At 53.2% G+C, this 16,455-nt stretch overlaps 6 protein-coding genes across 6 annotated transcripts; 3 read left to right on the top strand and 3 right to left on the bottom strand.

The window, feature by feature from the left end:
- The first annotated feature begins 1,683 nt into the window (after positions 1-1,683).
- HER10_EVM0007790 (dullard-like phosphatase) lies at positions 1,684-4,672 on the top strand. Its single transcript, XM_035477335.1, has 3 exons — positions 1,684-3,827; positions 3,883-4,111; positions 4,174-4,672. The coding sequence occupies exons 1-3, from the start codon at positions 2,652-2,654 to the stop codon at positions 4,323-4,325; spliced, it is 1,557 nt and encodes a 518-aa protein (XP_035338596.1). The 5' UTR covers positions 1,684-2,651; the 3' UTR covers positions 4,326-4,672.
- An 871-nt stretch (positions 4,673-5,543) lies between these two features.
- Positions 5,544-7,104, top strand: HER10_EVM0008604 (uncharacterized protein). Its single transcript, XM_035478119.1, has 4 exons — positions 5,544-6,130; positions 6,328-6,396; positions 6,490-6,725; positions 6,781-7,104. Exons 1-4 carry the CDS (start codon positions 6,118-6,120, stop codon positions 6,913-6,915), a joined length of 453 nt encoding a protein of 150 aa, XP_035338668.1. The 5' UTR covers positions 5,544-6,117; the 3' UTR covers positions 6,916-7,104.
- A 698-nt stretch (positions 7,105-7,802) lies between these two features.
- HER10_EVM0006940 (ribosomal protein L7Ae/L30e/S12e/Gadd45) lies at positions 7,803-8,959 on the bottom strand. The gene is made up of 2 exons (XM_035476511.1): positions 8,509-8,959; positions 7,803-8,388 (listed from the first exon to the last, which is right to left on the bottom strand). The coding sequence occupies exons 1-2, from the start codon at positions 8,801-8,803 to the stop codon at positions 7,973-7,975; spliced, it is 711 nt and encodes a 236-aa protein (XP_035338511.1). The 5' UTR covers positions 8,804-8,959; the 3' UTR covers positions 7,803-7,972.
- A 438-nt stretch (positions 8,960-9,397) lies between these two features.
- Positions 9,398-10,379, bottom strand: HER10_EVM0001803 (UcrQ family protein). Its single transcript, XM_035471538.1, has 4 exons — positions 10,247-10,379; positions 10,064-10,089; positions 9,700-9,877; positions 9,398-9,605 (listed from the first exon to the last, which is right to left on the bottom strand). Exons 1-4 carry the CDS (start codon positions 10,303-10,305, stop codon positions 9,551-9,553), a joined length of 318 nt encoding a protein of 105 aa, XP_035338017.1. The 5' UTR covers positions 10,306-10,379; the 3' UTR covers positions 9,398-9,550.
- Positions 10,380-10,544: 165 nt separating this feature from the next.
- On the top strand, positions 10,545-11,781 carry HER10_EVM0004952 (SPFH domain/Band 7 family protein). Its single transcript, XM_035474578.1, has 2 exons — positions 10,545-11,062; positions 11,148-11,781. The coding sequence occupies exons 1-2, from the start codon at positions 10,742-10,744 to the stop codon at positions 11,655-11,657; spliced, it is 831 nt and encodes a 276-aa protein (XP_035338309.1). The 5' UTR covers positions 10,545-10,741; the 3' UTR covers positions 11,658-11,781.
- A 502-nt stretch (positions 11,782-12,283) lies between these two features.
- On the bottom strand, positions 12,284-15,183 carry HER10_EVM0009027 (exonuclease). Its single transcript, XM_035478529.1, has one exon. The coding sequence runs from the start codon at positions 14,585-14,587 to the stop codon at positions 12,437-12,439; it is 2,151 nt and encodes a 716-aa protein (XP_035338709.1). The 5' UTR covers positions 14,588-15,183; the 3' UTR covers positions 12,284-12,436.
- Positions 15,184-16,455: the final 1,272 nt, after the last annotated feature.

Below are 16,455 nucleotides of genomic sequence, written 5' to 3'. Positions count from 1 at the left end.
AATGACACTTCAGCGGAAGCACTCCACTGCTCGAATACCCCTCCATCACTGCAAAATGACGTTGGCTCGCTGAATTTCTGCTGTAAGTGATGCGTTAGGGGCATCAAGCGGTTGGCTATCGCACTCGGGCTGCGAGCTGCCCGTCATCTACCTAGGTACCTTACCATAGGTGTTGACAGAAACCCTGAGGTTCCTTGCTTCTGGGTCGGAAATGTGCCCTGGAATGCCACCAACTGCTGTGTCTCAAAAGCCCATAGCTCGTGGTGACATTGACCTCTTCATTTGGAATCTGGTTTTATTGCTAGTTGCCTCTGCTTTTTCAGAGTTTCTGTCTGCAAAGTTGGACCACCCAAACAACCTCATGTTATGCACAGGGTACTTCACTGTAAGTCGAGTAAAGTGCGGTTATATTCTATCGAATTTCCGAGGAGCTAGAGAAATATTCTTGATATACTTCATGAACACGGCTTCTGTCTCAAATGATTTACCAGGAAGCATCTATAGCATTGCGCCTATAATGCCAATAGGAATAAGCGCGAAGGCAATGCATCAGGATGGCATGTCTTCTTGGCTCAAACATGCATCTTGTACCGCAGCTTTAACTAAAGTTTTTCTTCCCTTGGCTGGCATCTGAAGCATTCTGGTGGTATTATCAGTGGTCTGTTGTAGGAATTACTGTGAGTTTCCGCAAATCATGTCTTAGGCTGCTACTTGGTTTGTGAGTTGAGCCTAGGAAATGTGCCATTCAATTGACTTCTAAGAAGCAACCACACCCAACATGACAGGGCACTCGTACGAGCATCGGATGACAGAAAGCATCTCTTTCATTAGAGGTCTGGACAATAGTCATGTATCCTGGCCGCAACTCTGTTGAATTAGTGAAAGGTCTCCATAGGGTTCTGGTTCAATGAGGGGTTTTCTTTCAGGCAGACGAAAGGAACTGCCTGGGCTTGGGATGAGAGCTCAGAGCGAATGGTTGAGCGGCATTGGAACACGGATACGAAAAGTGATGGATCGGAATTGCGAGGCCCAAAAGAGGCCGTATTCCGCCAAAGATTTGGATGCTGCGCAGATTCAGAGTGCCCGCAGACTGCGGCCCCCCGATTCGTGCCCTGTCGGCCCTGTCGCTGTTCAATCAAACCCTCAACAACGACAGCAAAAGTGGAGTGGCTCTCTTTCACATGGGAAAAAGACAAGCACACAGTTCAGGATTACAGCCAGAGAGCAAGGTAGCTCGGTATCGGCTGATGGACGTTTTCAATCATTTCACACAAATCCTTGCCATTATGAGCGAGACCTGATGCCCGTTGCAGAGAAAGATACTGCTGAAAAAAGGTAACATAGAAAGGACATATGACATTGCAGGAAATAGTGTGTATGAAAAGGTCAACTGATTCATACCTGCGTACCTTACAGGCTTAGCCAGGGAGTTCCGCAGGTACTATTAGGTATCCCACTCCTCATCCTGCCAGTTTGTGTTGGGGGAAGATAGATACCTCTGAATGTGGGCTGAGGTATATCCATTACGTAGCCGCTTGGCGGCAGCTGGCCCGCTCATCACCCACGTCCTGCATCTTCAAAAAAGTGCACCGGCGAGTGGAAAAGATGAGGCGGAAAGAGATAGTTGTCCTGCGGTCCAGTGGAATAGAGTGAACAATTCGACACGTGAACCTATCTTCATTGCCCATTCCCCCACAAGGGTCAGCAGGCAGTGTAACCCCACGGTCAGCCCTGGACCAATACCGTCAATACCGGCCGGCATCAAACCGTTATCCCAGTGCCACCACGGTCCAACCCGGCCAAACCCAGCAGATTTCCATAGTGTTGAGCTGCTGTTGTTGCTGCTGCTGCTGCACCTACCTTACCTTACTGCTACGCTCCCCTCCGCTTGCTTGCTTGCTCAGGTTCCTTTCCGCGGCTTCCACTCGCGCCTCTACCTCACCACATCTTGCTTTAACTACCCGTACCTCAGGTATTGGACTACTTGCCGACACCTCCAATCACAGGCCAGGCCACTGTCCTTTTCATCCATTGCCTTTCAACGCTACCGCATCCCGGCCGCCTCGATACCTCCAACTCCCGAAAGCCCGACTGACCCTTTTTGCGTCTTTCCTCCCCTCTCAAGGTCTCGAGGTCTAATCGACAGGTTTGCGCTGACGGCCACATATCACTTTAGCGTCTGTTAGCTGTCGACCGAGGAACCTTTTTCACCAGCGCCACCACCTCGCGCTTTCATTTTCCTAGGCCTCGTTCGCCTATGGCAAGCTGATTGTTGCCGATCCTTGGATTTGGGGGGAAAACCATCTGGACAGCCCACCGGCTTGCATTCCCCGACTACGAACACAACCACCACGACCACGACAGACTCGTCGAGTACCTCACCTCAACCTCACGCAATCCCACCAAGCATCACAGACTCAGCGGCATCCCTTTGAGACGATTGTCAACCCTTCACTCGCTTCTTCCTACTGCGGTGTATTCGAAATACTCGCTCGACGCCCATTTCTCCCAACGCGACTGCTAATACATCGCCTCCTTCGTCGCGCGGAACGTCTGGAACATTCCTGACCACCGAAACCACCCCTTACTATCGACCCTCGACGTCTCCTAAATCTTTCCACTCCCGCATCGCAACCCGCCGTCAACCCTCCATGCCTCATGGATTGCATATCCTATCAAAGATGAACTCCCTGAATATCATCACCTCTCGCGTCTCTCCGCCGCCCAGTCCAGTTGCCTCGCGATCCAACTCCATTGGCTCCTTGGGATTGGCCGTCCAACCTGACAGCGAACAGCAAAGTGGCGAAGGCGCAGACAAACAGGGCGACGACGACCAAGACGAGGATGTCTTCCCCCTCGAAAAGACGGCTTTCGAACAGCGCAACGACGCACATGGTGCATTAGACCTCGCGAGCGAAGCTACGCCGCTAATAGGGGGAGAATCGAAAGAAGCAGGGTTGAGGTCAACTTCATGGCACTCATTGCCTCGGCGCATCGCTGCCGGCTTCATCAATTCCCTCCGCTGGGTATTGTCCACGCTTGCCGCCCCGGGCGTGTATCTGATTGCCTGCCTTTATGACGACGCAGGAGATTTCTCGCTCTTTTACCCATTCAAAAGATTATTCGGCTTGCACAATAGAAACAACAAAAAGCTCGCGACAGACTTTGCTGGCTCAGTGGACGAAAAGTCGGGCCGACAGGGTAGCGCCGGATATGGAGGGGTTGCGTACTCAAGACCAGTGGGATCATCAGGTTCATCTTCTTCAGGCATATCTTCAGAATCAGACTCGGATGCCGATCGCCGACGCCGGGGCTCCACCGGTCGACACTCGCGTTCAAAGTCCGCAGCGGAAGAGATTGCGCCAGCACGGAGATCTATTCGTATCAAGCTACACAGTGAGGATGCTCTTCCGCAACGGAAGCACCGAAAGACGCAGTCTGCAGCAGCACGGCCCAAGGGCAGTGGTGAATCTGGCTCTTCCGACATTTCCGCGCAACTCAAGTCTCCGACGTCTCCCGCAGGCGCGCTGACGAGATATCCAAAGACACCGGCTCCTCCTCGACCCTTGATTCCTCGACGACAACCATCATACCTCAACCTCGAGCCTTCGACCGACCCCAAGTACCAAAAGACTCTCATTCTGGACCTCGACGAAACTCTGATTCACAGCATGTCCAAGGGGGGACGCATGAGTACGGGACACATGGTTGAGGTCAGATTGAACCAGACGTATGTCGGTGCTGGAGGCCAAACATCGATCGGACCGCAGCATCCCATTCTGTACTGGGTTAACAAGCGTCCACACTGTGATGACTTTCTCCGTCGGGTAAGCATTGTTCAAGATGATTGAACAAGTAGTTGGCGCTAATCGTGTGATGAAGGTTTGCAAGTGGTATAATCTCGTCGTTTTCACGGCCTCGGTCCAGGAATATGCGGACCCCGTAATAGACTGGTTAGAGGCTGAGAGGAAATTCTTCTCGGCGCGATACTACCGACAGCACTGCACGTTCCGACAGGGAGCCTTCATCAAGGACCTTAGTTCTGTTGAGCCGGACTTGAGCAAGGTCATGATCTTGGATAATAGTCCACTGAGTTACATGTTCCATCAAGGTGTGTAGTGGCGGTATACGATCTGTCTGTGGGAATTCGACTAATGTGGACCTCGTCGCTAGACAACGCTATCCCTATCCAAGGCTGGATTAACGACCCGACAGACAATGATCTCTTGCATCTAGTGCCGCTGCTTGAGGGTCTCCAGTATGTGTCGGACGTGAGGGCGCTGCTTGCATTGCGTGGAGGCGAAGATGGTCAGCATATGGCGTAGAATTGGATTGGGACTGTAGAAGGGAATCTGGTGTACTGGCATGGAATTGGGCAAAGCGAACACCAGCGGCTTCAACTTCGTGGTGCAGCGGTGTATTAATAACATTTGGTAAAGGGATGGTAAGAGGAGTTATTGGGCGGCACGACTGCAAAATGTCGGTACGATTCTGTAAAGCTTCAGGAATACATGCCAGGCCACCAGCCTTTTCGACGTTCAGCGAGAACATGTTATTGAATGGAAATGTCAGGTTGGCAGTGACAGTGACAGTGTAAAGGTAGACGATGGGAACTTGTGGACGTTGAAGCCATGGGCAAGCTAGACGATATTTCCGAAATTCCGTCCCTTTCTTGCCTTGTTTGTACCTGAGCTAGAGCAGCTGGATTATGCACAACTGGATGCGGGTGACCTTTCGAGAAACGAAATTCCACGCTGCAATGATACCATCCGTACGTCAGGTAGCTCGGCTACCCTTGCTAATGCGGTTTTTCTAGACCCGTCGGGAGCTATGTACATTGCAGAAGTTGGCAGGGCCTGGGAACCGGAAAAGAGGCGCAGTTTGTATGGACAAAACTGGAATTGCATTGACTTGGGAGTGCGCGAGTGCCTGAGCATCGTTTGCCTCGGGCATGGGGGTGATGGGGAGACACAGGGAAGTGTGAATCTTGCACTAGCCACACTGGAAAGTTGCATCTCGATCGTTCTTCTTTGCTCCAGATTTCCGTCAATCTCTCTCCACTGTGTTTTGTTTACGGCAACCTTACATAGTGCGGGTGAGAGCCACAGAGCCTGAGGGCCTGAGGAAAATGCAGGGGAGTCGAGGAGGACTCGCTCCGGGACCTTGTCGCGGAAAACTCCCACGCGGGCATACGCGGGCGAAGAAAGCTCGAGCTGATGGAAAGGATGATGTGCTAATCCCAGACGGCCCAGAAGGTCGACGGGACGGGCTAGATGCGGATAGCTTGGGGGGTATGGAGTAACTACGAGGTATGCGGGCCCAGGGAGAGAGGTCGAAAAGGTCCACAGGAGAGAGGTCTCGACCAATGATCGGAGCAATTTTGGGTGGACAGGCCTGGGCTTGTGGGTTCGGCGGGGAAGGTGGGTGGTGACATCATTCGACAGGTGACGACACCACGACATCGACAGCCGGGCGACGTGAGTGAAAGAGGCATAGCTTGGGTTTTGGGAGAAGCTTGGGACAACAGACTTTGACACATCTCAATTGAACTGGTGAGCTGAGAGCTGAGCTGGGCGGCGAAGACGTGAGAGAGGGAAGAGTAAGAGAGAGAGCTCTGTAACATGTCTCTCCGTAGCGAATTGCCCACCCCTGCTTTGTACCATGTCCAGCTACCTTCTTAGTTCCAAAGTAGCTTCATGCTTCACGCTCTACCTTACCTACCGCAGCATGTACATATTTTTTTTATGGCCTGAGGGAAGGAAGCCCAGGTCCAACCGATGATGGAATGAGACCTCGATCTGGCCCCTTCCCTTCGCGGCGCCAGAGGTACCACCACCAGCCAAGGTCAGGTAGCTTCCCACGCTTCCCTCCTCTCTTGTTTCGCCCTGGGACGAACGAGCAGGTACGAAGTAGTTACGCACTTGCCTTGCTCCGGTTACCTCCTTTTGCATTGCAGAGGCTGAGGTCACAGGTGGCTCACACACACGCCGCCCAGTTCTCTCTCTCCCTCCCTTAGCACATAAAAGCCTTTGCCCTCCCACTCATCTGGCTCTGTTTACATCACTTCAATTGATTCTCTTTTTTCATCACAACAAGATACCCCAGAAATCAGCCATCATGTCTCTGCACTGTAAGTCGCTATTCCGATCCCGCTGCGGGAGAGAAGCTTGAGGAAGCATCACGCCTTCTCTATGTTGCTCTACTCAGCTACCTCGCTCGCCCTCTCATACAAACTTCCCGAGGGATATTGCGCCTTCGTTGGCCTCGAGAGGAAATCTAGCCATCATCAGTCAAATGAGCAGAGTAACTAACAATCTCCTGCAACAGACCTTCCCCCCGTCAAGCCTTCGGCTATTGCCCTCGGCACCATCTTCAACCACACGGCTGAGCTCGCTGGTACGTAAAATGCCCCTCACCAAGCTCCAGGCCAGCCAGACCTGCGCCATTCCATGACAGAATCAGCTGACCCAAGCTCCTCCCCCTCAACAGTCTTGACCCCCATCTTCGGCCAGACCTACCAGCGCGCCAAGGCTGCCAACACCAAGGAGGAGTTCGCTCGCTCCAAGGAGGCCCAGGGTGCCGCCGTCGCCTGGGGTACTTCCCTCGTCGGCTCTGCCCTCCAGTCCTACGGTGTTGGTGCCCTCATCAACGCTACCGGCACCCTGTCCTACAAGGGCGCTGCTTACCTCGGCTCTCTCATCTTCTTCGCTACCTCTGCTCCCGGCGTATGTCATACTCTCCTCACCCTTCACCGTCATTCAATCACTAATAAGTATGCAGTACATCTCCCAGGTCTTTGTTGAGAAGCGCCCCGTCGACACCGTTGGCGTCAGCGTCCTGGCCAAGGTTATTGAGACTGTCGGTCTGTCGGTCTTCCTCACCTGGTGGGGAACCCGCACCAACCCCTTCGACTAAAGGGTTTAATGTATTATGAATGATTGAGCATTCCTGGAAAACGGATTGCTTGTGTGCTATTAGCGTTGGGTTGGATGGGATGAGGACATGGAGTTCAAAGATAGCCAGCAATTGCGGCTAGGGCCATTGTCATGTACCTACACTTTTACGTCTCAAGCCATGATTCCATTAATCAAATCACCTGAAACTATCGTCGCGTTCGCACCTGAGTGATTTGTGAAATACCTTCCTTTATAGCTTAGCATGTGTGCCACTTCAAGACATTCTCTCACTATCGTGTCATGATATCTGAAAGGAAGATTATCACTGGTTGGATGGGAATACTGCGACCATCAAAGAATAACAAAGGTTTTGGATCTCCGGTCGTGTTGGATTGTTCGGCACTAGAAACGTTCTCTCTCAGCTAGCACTCATTGCTTGCCACTTACGAAGTATTTACACTATGCGTCAACACCTTGGATCACCAAAGAACCACACTGCAACATACCTTGGATTGATTACCCATAGTATTCACAACTCGTTCATGGCGGGCAGCATGAGAACTTTGCCTTGACAGACAGGTCTTTCTTAAGTAGAAAGTTAAACATCACATCTTGAACAGCCGATGGAAGCCGACTGGCAGGACAGAGTGCCTTGAAAGGCCCTCAACCAGGCAAAAGGTCACATTATTCCCGTGAGAGGGGAAACATCAAAAGGGCTCCCGACACATCGTGTCAAAGAGCCCTGGCAAAGCAAGAGAATTCCTCCACACCTCCGCACCCTTAAAGGTTCCAACGGAAGTTGTAATGATGATTAAATCATTTATTTGTGTTTCTTCTTTTCTCTCGAGAAAAGAAGAGGTGCAAACAGAAGAGTACTACACCAAATGCCCAAAGTTGCCCTATAAACGCCGAATTCTTCCTCTTTTGTGTTGTAAAGCCAGCCCGAAAAAAGCTTTTTTAACCCCACCCGTATAGTGTGACAATTCATCATTTCTTTTCAACTGTACTTTTCAGTTCGACATGTCGCGTATGTCCCGTACTGGTAAGACGAATAGTAGCAGCAAAAGTGTACTCGTCTATGCCCAGAAGGACTGCTTAGCAGTCTCCTTCTGCACGAGCTTGACGAGCGCGGCGTAGACCTCGGAGTAGTCCTCGCCGTCGTCCTCCTCGTCGTCGCCCTTGGACTCGCCGGCCTTCTTCTCGGCCTTCTTGCTGTCGGCGGCGGAGCGCTTCTCCGAGACCATGACGACGGAGGTAGGGCGCTTCGTCTTGGCGGCGGCGCCGAGCTCGGCGCGGGAGGTGACGAAGATGTAGGGGACGTTGTGGTCCTCGCAGAGGACGGGGAGGTGGGAGATGACGTCCATGGGGGAGATGTCGCCGGCGATGACGACGACGCCGGGGAAGGCGGTGTTGCCGGGGCCGGCGGCGGGGGACTTGCGGAGGGTCTTGACGACCTCCTTGACGCCGCGCTTGAGGGTGTTGTTCTTGGCGGCTGTTGGAGGTGTTTGTTAGTCTTGTGTTCTGAGAATGTAGAGTCTTCCTGCTGGCCGATGAGATCCGCGTAGGGACCGCGTCTATGGAAGGAGGTGAGAAAGGGGAAAAAAGAACTTACCCTTGCGAATGGACTTCATGACCTTCTTCATGGCCTTCTCATCAGCCAACGGCACGGCAAAGGGCACGAGGGCGCCGACGACGGGGAGGCCATCAGCGACAACGGTGGTGACATCGCCGCTGGCGACGGTGGTGGCGGCGACGTCGGCCTGGAGGTGCTCGTCGAGGGCGCGCTCGAGCTTCTCCTTCTTCTCCTTCTTGTCCTTCTTATCCTTCTTGTCCTTCTTGATGGCGCCGTCGGACACGGAGCGCTTCTTGTCCTTCTTCTCCTTGCGGTCGGGCTTCTCAGCGGCCATTGTAGCGGTGCTTTCGGATATTCTTAATTGAAACCTGGTTGAGATGAGAGACAATTGGCGATTGGCGACGGCGAGGGGAGTCGGAGTAGGGCGGGCGACGGTCGTGGGTATTGAAGCTTTCGGCTCGAGGTCGATAGGCTCGATTTTTTTTTTCGCTCTTCCTGTACCCTTTGGCCAATGCAACTTTTTTTCTGGGCTGCCCCACCTTTGCAGCTTTGCGATTGGGAAGGTTCGGTGCGGTGGTATATCCGTGCCGAATCGAATTGGCTTTTGCTCACCGAAGGTTGAGTCTCGGTGAAATATTCACGTGAGCTCGCTCAGCCAATCACGGTCCAGACATTGAGCAAATGTCAGCGTAGCGTGATGGCCGTAGATATGATTCAATCTCCCCGTACAATACGAACGCATTGGAGAGTTGGGCTACTCGTCTTGCTAAATTCAGGCTGAGTAGCTGGATGTCTACCAGTCGGCGGCATGGCAAAAACAGGGCGTTGCGACATCTTCGGCTCAGAAACTCGCCTCAATGTTTTTAGGCCTTACGAATATCCGTTGCGAGTCGAGGAACGAGTCAACATCTAATCATGTGAAATATGTCCTCAATCATAGAATATGTGATATGCTTAAATCGTCCAAATGGGGCTCTATTCCATGTCTCCCCCTCTACGTAGTTGATGTACACGTGTTTTGACACAGGGAATCGTTGTCCACCTCTAGCACTCGTCGTCCGCCTTCTTCACAAAGGAACATTTACTCCTCGTCACCGAACTCGGCGCGGCCCTGCTTGGAGTTCAGGTAGTGGTTGCTGTACCGATTGTTAGCGCCATGCCTTTGCTTCATTTCGGATTGCCCTCGTTGTTGCGTTTGTTGTTGCAACCGAGTGCGTGGGAGTGACTGACCGGTGGGTGGCCCAGTCCATGATGTACCAGCCGGCGACCAGGGGAGGGAGGAAGTAGAGGACCTGGTGGCTGAAGCGGCGCCAGGTGTTGAAGACGGCGTCGTGGGCGGCGCCGGCGAAGGGGTTCTGACGGTTGGGGGTGATGCCGTAGGTGATGATGCCTCTCTGCTTCTCGCCACCTGAGACTATTGTCAGTACTTATGTTCGGTTCGAAGTGCGTATCGTTTGTGCATCGTGGTCGGCCGTCGAATCCCGGACAAGTTCCTCCTCTTCGTTTCTTGATGTCCAATCCCAAAAACCATTGTCCATCACTCAGCCGCGTCGCCATCGTAAATTGACATCGAAAAAATCGTGAAAAGACATACCAATGTGTCCCCACCAGCCGAGGTAGCTATCATAATGTCAGCGAGCTATTCACACGATGCAATTGGGAGCGGTGCATGGCGCGGCGGGCAGAGGGAACTTCATGATCCTTCTCTCTCGGAAAAAGCCCGCACGCTCCTTCCCGTTCGCCCGCTCAATTGACCTCCAACAAAAGATTCACTTACTGAGAGTACTTTCCGTGGGGGACGCTGGGTCCTCCCATAAGAGCTTGCGTAGGTCTCATCGTGGCGGTTGTGCTGTGGTGGACGGTGATGTGCAACACGGGTTGGATATTCTGGAGTAAATCGGAGAGGGTCGAATCGGACGAGGTTCAAATCTTGTCCTTGCCTTTCCTGCCGAACCCGAAAGCTGAGGCGCACGTCCAGAAACGGCTTAGCGCAGACTGTCCCTTTCGAACCGTCACCACCCATCCGACCACCCCGGTCACCCAGTGCGTCCCAAAATTCCATGACGGAGCTTACCGCCGCCGCATTCTGGTGAGAGGAGCTTTCGGCAAGCTTCAGTCCTGACGGATACACTGCACCGCCAGCCCACCACCACGAACCCGCCCCTCGAAGCTCAACTCGGATAGCCCGCGATACCCTCCAGCGGACTTGAGACGCCCCCTCCTTGTAACGCAAACGAAACCCCAGCCACATTTCCATCCGCCATCCGACATAATGGCTCAAGCTCTGGGCTTTGCGTACCGCATGGCCGTCCCTGCGGCCATTGGTATCGCGGTTGTGCAGTCGTCAATCTACGATGTCAAGGGTGGATCCAGAGCAGTCATCTTTGACAGGATGTCCGGTGTCAAGGACGCCGTCATCAACGAGGGCACGCACTTCCTCGTGCCGTGGCTGCAGAGGAGCATCATCTTTGACGTGCGGACGAAGCCGAGAAACATCGCGACGACGACGGGCAGCAAGGATCTCCAGATGGTCAGCCTGACCCTCCGTGTGCTGCACCGGCCCGAAGTCCAGGCCCTCCCTAAGATCTACCAGGTGAGTTTTTTCTGTCTTCTGTCTGAAGCACTCTTCGTTCTATGCTGGAATAGTACAACATACGCTGACAAACTACCCACCACAGAACCTCGGCCAAGACTACGACGAGAGAGTCCTCCCCTCCATCGGAAACGAGGTCCTCAAGTCCATCGTCGCCCAGTTCGACGCCGCCGAGCTCATCACCCAGCGCGAGGCCGTCTCCCAGCGCATCAGCTCCGACCTCCGCAAGCGCGCCGCCGAGTTCAACATCGCCCTCGAGGACGTCTCCATCACGCACATGACCTTCGGCAAGGAGTTCACAAAGGCCGTCGAGCAGAAGCAGATCGCCCAGCAGGACGCCGAGCGCGCGCGCTTCATCGTCGAAAAGGCCGAGCAGGAGCGCCAGGCCAACGTCATCCGCGCCGAGGGCGAGGCCGAGTCCGCCGAGACGATCAGCAAGGCCATCGCCAAGAACGGCGACGGCCTCGTGCAGATTCGAAAGATTGAGGCCGCGCGGGACATCGCGGCGACGCTGTCGTCGAATCCGAATGTCGCGTACTTGCCTAGCGGCGGCAAGAGCGGTAACCAGATGCTGTTGAACGTGGGCCGGCCGTAAACTGGTTTGTCACGATGTCAAGGAGTGGATGAAGTAGTGAAGAAAAAAAGGGCGACGCTGTACTATAGACTTTGAAGGCAAGTCACCGCTTCAATAAGTGTAATCATAGGGCAATGAATTCTGCCGCCTTTCCACACACATTTGTTTCGTGCCGTACCCTTGGTTTGTGTGAAAGCCCAACCTACGGGCGGGCTGAAGAATTAAGCTGTGAAGTGTACGCGTTGGTTGTGAGAGGCAGAGCTCTCTCTTGTATTCATACCTCTGAGAGGACCCTGAAAGCACCTCAAGACGGGTACCGAGAGCACTTGCGATATATCAAACAGTCTCATAGAAAGGTAAAAAGTCGGTCTCGTCGACATTTCCACACATGCTTCTCTCATATGCGTTCTGGTCACTTCACATCCCCTGATTTCACGATGTTTGAGTTGTCTGTGATCAACAGTCATTGTGTATCGACCCCTCTTGCCCCCTGGTGCGAACGGTACGATACTTGTCCGATGGATTAAGGAATACTAGGCGGCTATTTTGTCACGTAATGCATAAATAGGTACACGTTAAATAATCGCACATGAGCAGTCACATGGTGCAAAAAGACGTCAAGAGTAGCTGAGTGAGAATGGTCCCATGTACCAATTAGTATTAAGAAAACCCATGTAGGGCAGGTATCATAACTGCAAAAGCCCATCGACCCAAGGCATCATTTACCTGAGGACCCCATGTCCTCCCTAACGCCAGCTCATTCTCTCGTAAAATCACCCATGTGCTATGCCCACCCGGCTCTAAAGGGCAGATTCAAGAAACTCGGCAGTCAAGTGACCATTGAAATCGTCCACCTTACCACCAGGCGGCACGAACTCACCCCCCTCCAGCTTCCAACCCTTGAGCTTCATGCTCTTCCATTCCTCGGACAGCTTCAGGCGCACGAGATCTCCCGCAGCCCGGGCGTCTTCCGCACTGTCGTGTCCCTGAACCTTGCCAGCCGTCTCAACTTGGATTTTACGGTTGAGAAGGCTGTCCATGAGCATCTTCAGGCCAAGGCGGTACGGAAGGCCGTGCTTGTGAGGATAAAGAAGAACGGTGTCAATGACAGTAGGGTGGACGATGCGAACGGCGTTCAAGTCATTCTCCAGTCCGTGTCCAATTAGTGGAGTCTCGGGACTGATGAGGGCAAAGAGAAGGTCGCGAGCAGCTTCGGGCGACGACACAATCTTCATCTTCTTCTTGGTCTTTTTGGGGCTCGACATCTTCTTCGCCTGGGCAGGAGTTGGATCTTGCTCCTTTGCAGTCCAGGGCTCGGCGGATGCCATGTCTTCAGGCCACACACCCGAGTAGCGAGAGTTGAGATCAAGGATCTCACCGATGGGTTGAACAAGCACATCCAATAGCTCTTCTCCAGTAGGCCATGATGTTGCAGTTAGGCGAATGAGCTCGAGGCCATGGACTGTGTAGCACATTTCGCAATCGAAGCCAACAGCTCTATCGGTGGGAGCATTGGGGTTGGCAGGCGTCTCGGCGTAGTTGAGAACGGAAGCCAGTCTCTTGGGATCTGATGCCTTGAAAACGTGGTGAGCGTTGGAGTGGCAGCCGGCAGAGTCTCCAACAGCCTGCCCACAGCATCGGTAGCGTTTGGGTTGCTGAGATCTATCGCCCAACTGGCGCTCGGGAAAGTAGGTCTTGCCCCAGTGGAAGGTGCAACTGCCACCAGAGGCGAGAGCCCCATCCTCTTCTCTTCTTCCGGGGAACATCTGGAAGCGCTTGTCGCAGCGGTCACACTTCTCCCAACCCTTTGCAGCATCAAGACCCTCACGGGCTTTCTGGATGTCGGCCTCGGCAGGGACAGAGGAGACGTAGCCGTGGGCGGCAAGGCCGTCGATGGGGGTGATGAGTTGGCGAACAAGCTGGACTTCCTGGGCCGGGGTCAAGCCGGTAACAATCTTCTTGGGAGGAGCGGTAGCCTTGTTGTGAGGGCCCTTTTGAGTCGTCTGGCGGCGTTGAACGACCCTCTCCTCCTTCCACTGAAGGAGTGTCATCTTTTTGTACTGCATGATTTTGTTCTTGATTACGTTTGAGTAGATGGCGCCTTTCTCTATCGCCGTGGACTCTTCTTCGTCAAGGACTCTCCAAATGAGATCTTGATCTGTGAGAAGGAGCTGCTTCTCTTCTGCGTCTTTGGCAGTCTTCTTGAGCTCGTTGTTCAGGCGGGCGTATTGCTCATGTAGCAGTTGCACTAGCTTGAATCGTATCTCAAACTTTGCCGGTGATGATTTGAGTAAACGAGGGTTGAGAACCTCGGCCTTCCTGATCTTCTTAGGAGGGTCGGTCTTGGATGGGGTGGAAGGAGTGTCTTTTTGTATTGAAGTTGGGTTTACTGGGGAAGAATAAGATGTAGTAGTAGTGGTGGCAGGTGAATCAGCCTTGCGTTTGGTTGGAGGATTAATAGACGATGTTAAAGGAGAGGACCTGCTTGGAGCAGAGTGATTCAGTGACTTCCTGAGGTCGGACGAAGAAGCGAGAGAAGGTGCGACTGGTTTAGACTGTGGAAGCTTCTTCACGACCGTGGAGGAAGAGGAGGCTAATGGACGCTTTAAAGGTGGAGGTGAGATGGGCCGAGCGACAGGTGACAGAGTGTCATCTGGTCTTGGTGCGGTAACGTCTTGTTTTGAGGTCGTTTTGACAGGAGTGGGAGGACTTGTAGAATCGGCGGGGTTTCTGACGTCTTGGGCAACCTTCAGACGCTTTCGAGGGCCATCCCGGGTTGCATCCGTCGTGGTATCAGTCGACCTTTTTGCCGACGTTCCTGACGCGTTGAGTGCCGGTGCTGATGGTGCCGCCATCTTATCCCTGTCTGCTTTATGCTGGAAAAGGCACATGAAAGCTGTGCATTGCTCTCCCTTGGGACAGGGAATGTGTTTGAGGTCTACAAAGGACATTGTGACAAGACTTTCCTCAGACGCTGTAGAAGTACAATGGTTCTGTTAAACAATGGCAGGACCGGCAGGCGCGGCTGCTTCCTTCTTCGTCTGTTACCACACCGCTAAGAGAAGGAACGAAGGCGACGGAGATGGGAGACTGCCAGAGCCTCGTTTGCAGACGGAAGTATACGTTGGAGGGTATACACGGAGGAAGCTGTGAACGGTAGAGAGAGAGAGTGGGGTGAGACTACTGGCTGTTGGTGTGGGATAAAGCCTAAGTGAGCTCGAAGGGATAGAGGTAGATTGAGTGTGAAAGCGCCGATTAAGGCCTCGAAGATCCGGGGGAATGGTGCGAGGATCTCATAGCCAAAATGGCAGAAAGCAGACGCAGACGTAGACACAGATGGGGCCAATGTCGTTAGGTTAGGTTGTGACGTTCCAGTCGGAGAATTCGCGGGTCCACGGACAAAGGGGACGTTGGTCGGTTGTGGCGCGTAGACCGGGCGAGGCTGACACAAGAATGAAGTAAGATTGGGTGATGATGCAAAAAGACGATAACGGGAATATCCAAGGCATAAAGATGAGTTTGTTTGGGACAGTGTCACAGATGGTTGATGTGTCTCGAATCTTGTCGGAGTTGGGATGAAGGGAGGCTCCGAGCGCCTGGAAGGATTACCTAAGGTGCGTATTTACTGTGTAAGGCCAGCTTGAAGCTCTAGTGGGGCCGTTGACCGAGAATAGCACTGGATCTTTCCGTACTTGATGGAGATGCACCCATCTCCACTGTCGGTCTGGATCTTGCAGTTTCCAATGCATTCTGAATACTTTGTCGTCACCTTCCCCTGCCACGCAATGAGGGCACGCAACGATCCAGGTTGCCGAGACGTCCATGCCCTGGCAAGATAGGCAGCACGCGACGGGAAATGGTCTAGCTCATCAACCGAAATGACAACCTAGGAAAGACTGCAATCGAGCTTCAGCCTTCAGGGTTGCACCCTTTCTTGTCCTTTTACACCGAAAGTTGTTTCGACGCTCGTTACATCACCCACCTGAGTCAAGCTGAGAGTTTCCCAACCATCAATCAACTTTTGTAGCTTGCGGCCTGCCTGCATACGAACACCCGAAAACGGCAAGGCCATCCACGGAAGCCAGGTCTGCTGTCGACCTGTCACTTTTCTGAATAAGGCCGGCATCTTCGTTCCTGAATTTTGGAGAAATCGGTAGGTCCGCGATATCTCCCTCCATGGTCGTCCAGGACCCTCCAGGAGGAGCCTTGCCGACGTTAGTTGGTAGTCCAGGCACGCAAACTCTAATTCATCCACCGTCTCATCTTTTGGAAGCCCAGGATTCAGCCCGATAATACTGTGCACATACTCGGTACACACGGGCATTTCCACCCACGCCAAGACAACTCTGAGATGCTTACATCATGGGAAAGACTGTGTTTATCACTTACAGCAGACATGCAGTACACTACAGATGGGGCTTGATTGACGACTCCCACCTGCACTGCTCTTCCGTCACATTGCACTTTATCAATCTCAGTACCTACATCTGACGCCAGCATGGCCAAGCCCCGCCGTGCTCTCATTTGTTTGTGCTCGCGGCTCGTCAGATCCGACATCTCTTATCGGATCCGCGCGGGGCGGCACAGACATAGTCTCGCATGTGATATGATGGACCTGGTGATCAACCTGTCCTCCCTTATCCACCACAACCCCTCGTTCTTGAGGTGTTGAGTTACTACTGCGTATGTACTCCATACGGGGCACAACAATAAGAATGCAGCCTTCGGACCTTCCTTGCATGGGCAGGGTGACGGAGACACGCAGATAGAGACGCAGAGCAGGAGAGTCAAAAGCCAAAAAGACGCCCGCCAACCGAAC

The sequence above is a fragment of the Colletotrichum scovillei genome, assembly GCF_011075155.1.
Source record: "Colletotrichum scovillei strain TJNH1 chromosome Unknown Contig00001, whole genome shotgun sequence".
In the NCBI taxonomy this organism is placed as follows: Eukaryota; Fungi; Ascomycota; class Sordariomycetes; order Glomerellales; family Glomerellaceae; genus Colletotrichum; species Colletotrichum scovillei.
This window is presented reverse-complemented; position numbering and strand designations above follow the sequence as displayed.

Coding starts and splice junctions, on each gene's coding strand:
- HER10_EVM0007790 (XM_035477335.1), top strand. CDS start 2,652: ATGCCTCATGGATTGCATATCCTATCAAAGATGAACTCCCTGAATATC. Junction 3,828..3,882: donor GTGATGACTTTCTCCGTCGG/GTAAGCATTGTT, acceptor CGTGTGATGAAG/GTTTGCAAGTGGTATAATCT. Junction 4,112..4,173: donor GAGTTACATGTTCCATCAAG/GTGTGTAGTGGC, acceptor CCTCGTCGCTAG/ACAACGCTATCCCTATCCAA.
- HER10_EVM0008604 (XM_035478119.1), top strand. Junction 6,397..6,489: donor CCACACGGCTGAGCTCGCTG/GTACGTAAAATG, acceptor CCCCCTCAACAG/TCTTGACCCCCATCTTCGGC. Junction 6,726..6,780: donor TCGCTACCTCTGCTCCCGGC/GTATGTCATACT, acceptor ATAAGTATGCAG/TACATCTCCCAGGTCTTTGT.
- HER10_EVM0006940 (XM_035476511.1), bottom strand. CDS start 8,803: ATGGCCGCTGAGAAGCCCGACCGCAAGGAGAAGAAGGACAAGAAGCGC. Junction 8,389..8,508: donor CATGAAGTCCATTCGCAAGG/GTAAGTTCTTTT, acceptor CACCTCCAACAG/CCGCCAAGAACAACACCCTC.
- HER10_EVM0001803 (XM_035471538.1), bottom strand. CDS start 10,305: ATGAGACCTACGCAAGCTCTTATGGGAGGACCCAGCGTCCCCCACGGA. Junction 9,878..10,063: donor CGGCTGGTGGGGACACATTG/GTATGTCTTTTC, acceptor CAATAGTCTCAG/GTGGCGAGAAGCAGAGAGGC. Junction 9,606..9,699: donor ATGGACTGGGCCACCCACCG/GTCAGTCACTCC, acceptor CAATCGGTACAG/CAACCACTACCTGAACTCCA.
- HER10_EVM0004952 (XM_035474578.1), top strand. CDS start 10,742: ATGGCTCAAGCTCTGGGCTTTGCGTACCGCATGGCCGTCCCTGCGGCC. Junction 11,063..11,147: donor CCCTCCCTAAGATCTACCAG/GTGAGTTTTTTC, acceptor TACCCACCACAG/AACCTCGGCCAAGACTACGA.
- HER10_EVM0009027 (XM_035478529.1), bottom strand. CDS start 14,587: ATGTCCTTTGTAGACCTCAAACACATTCCCTGTCCCAAGGGAGAGCAA.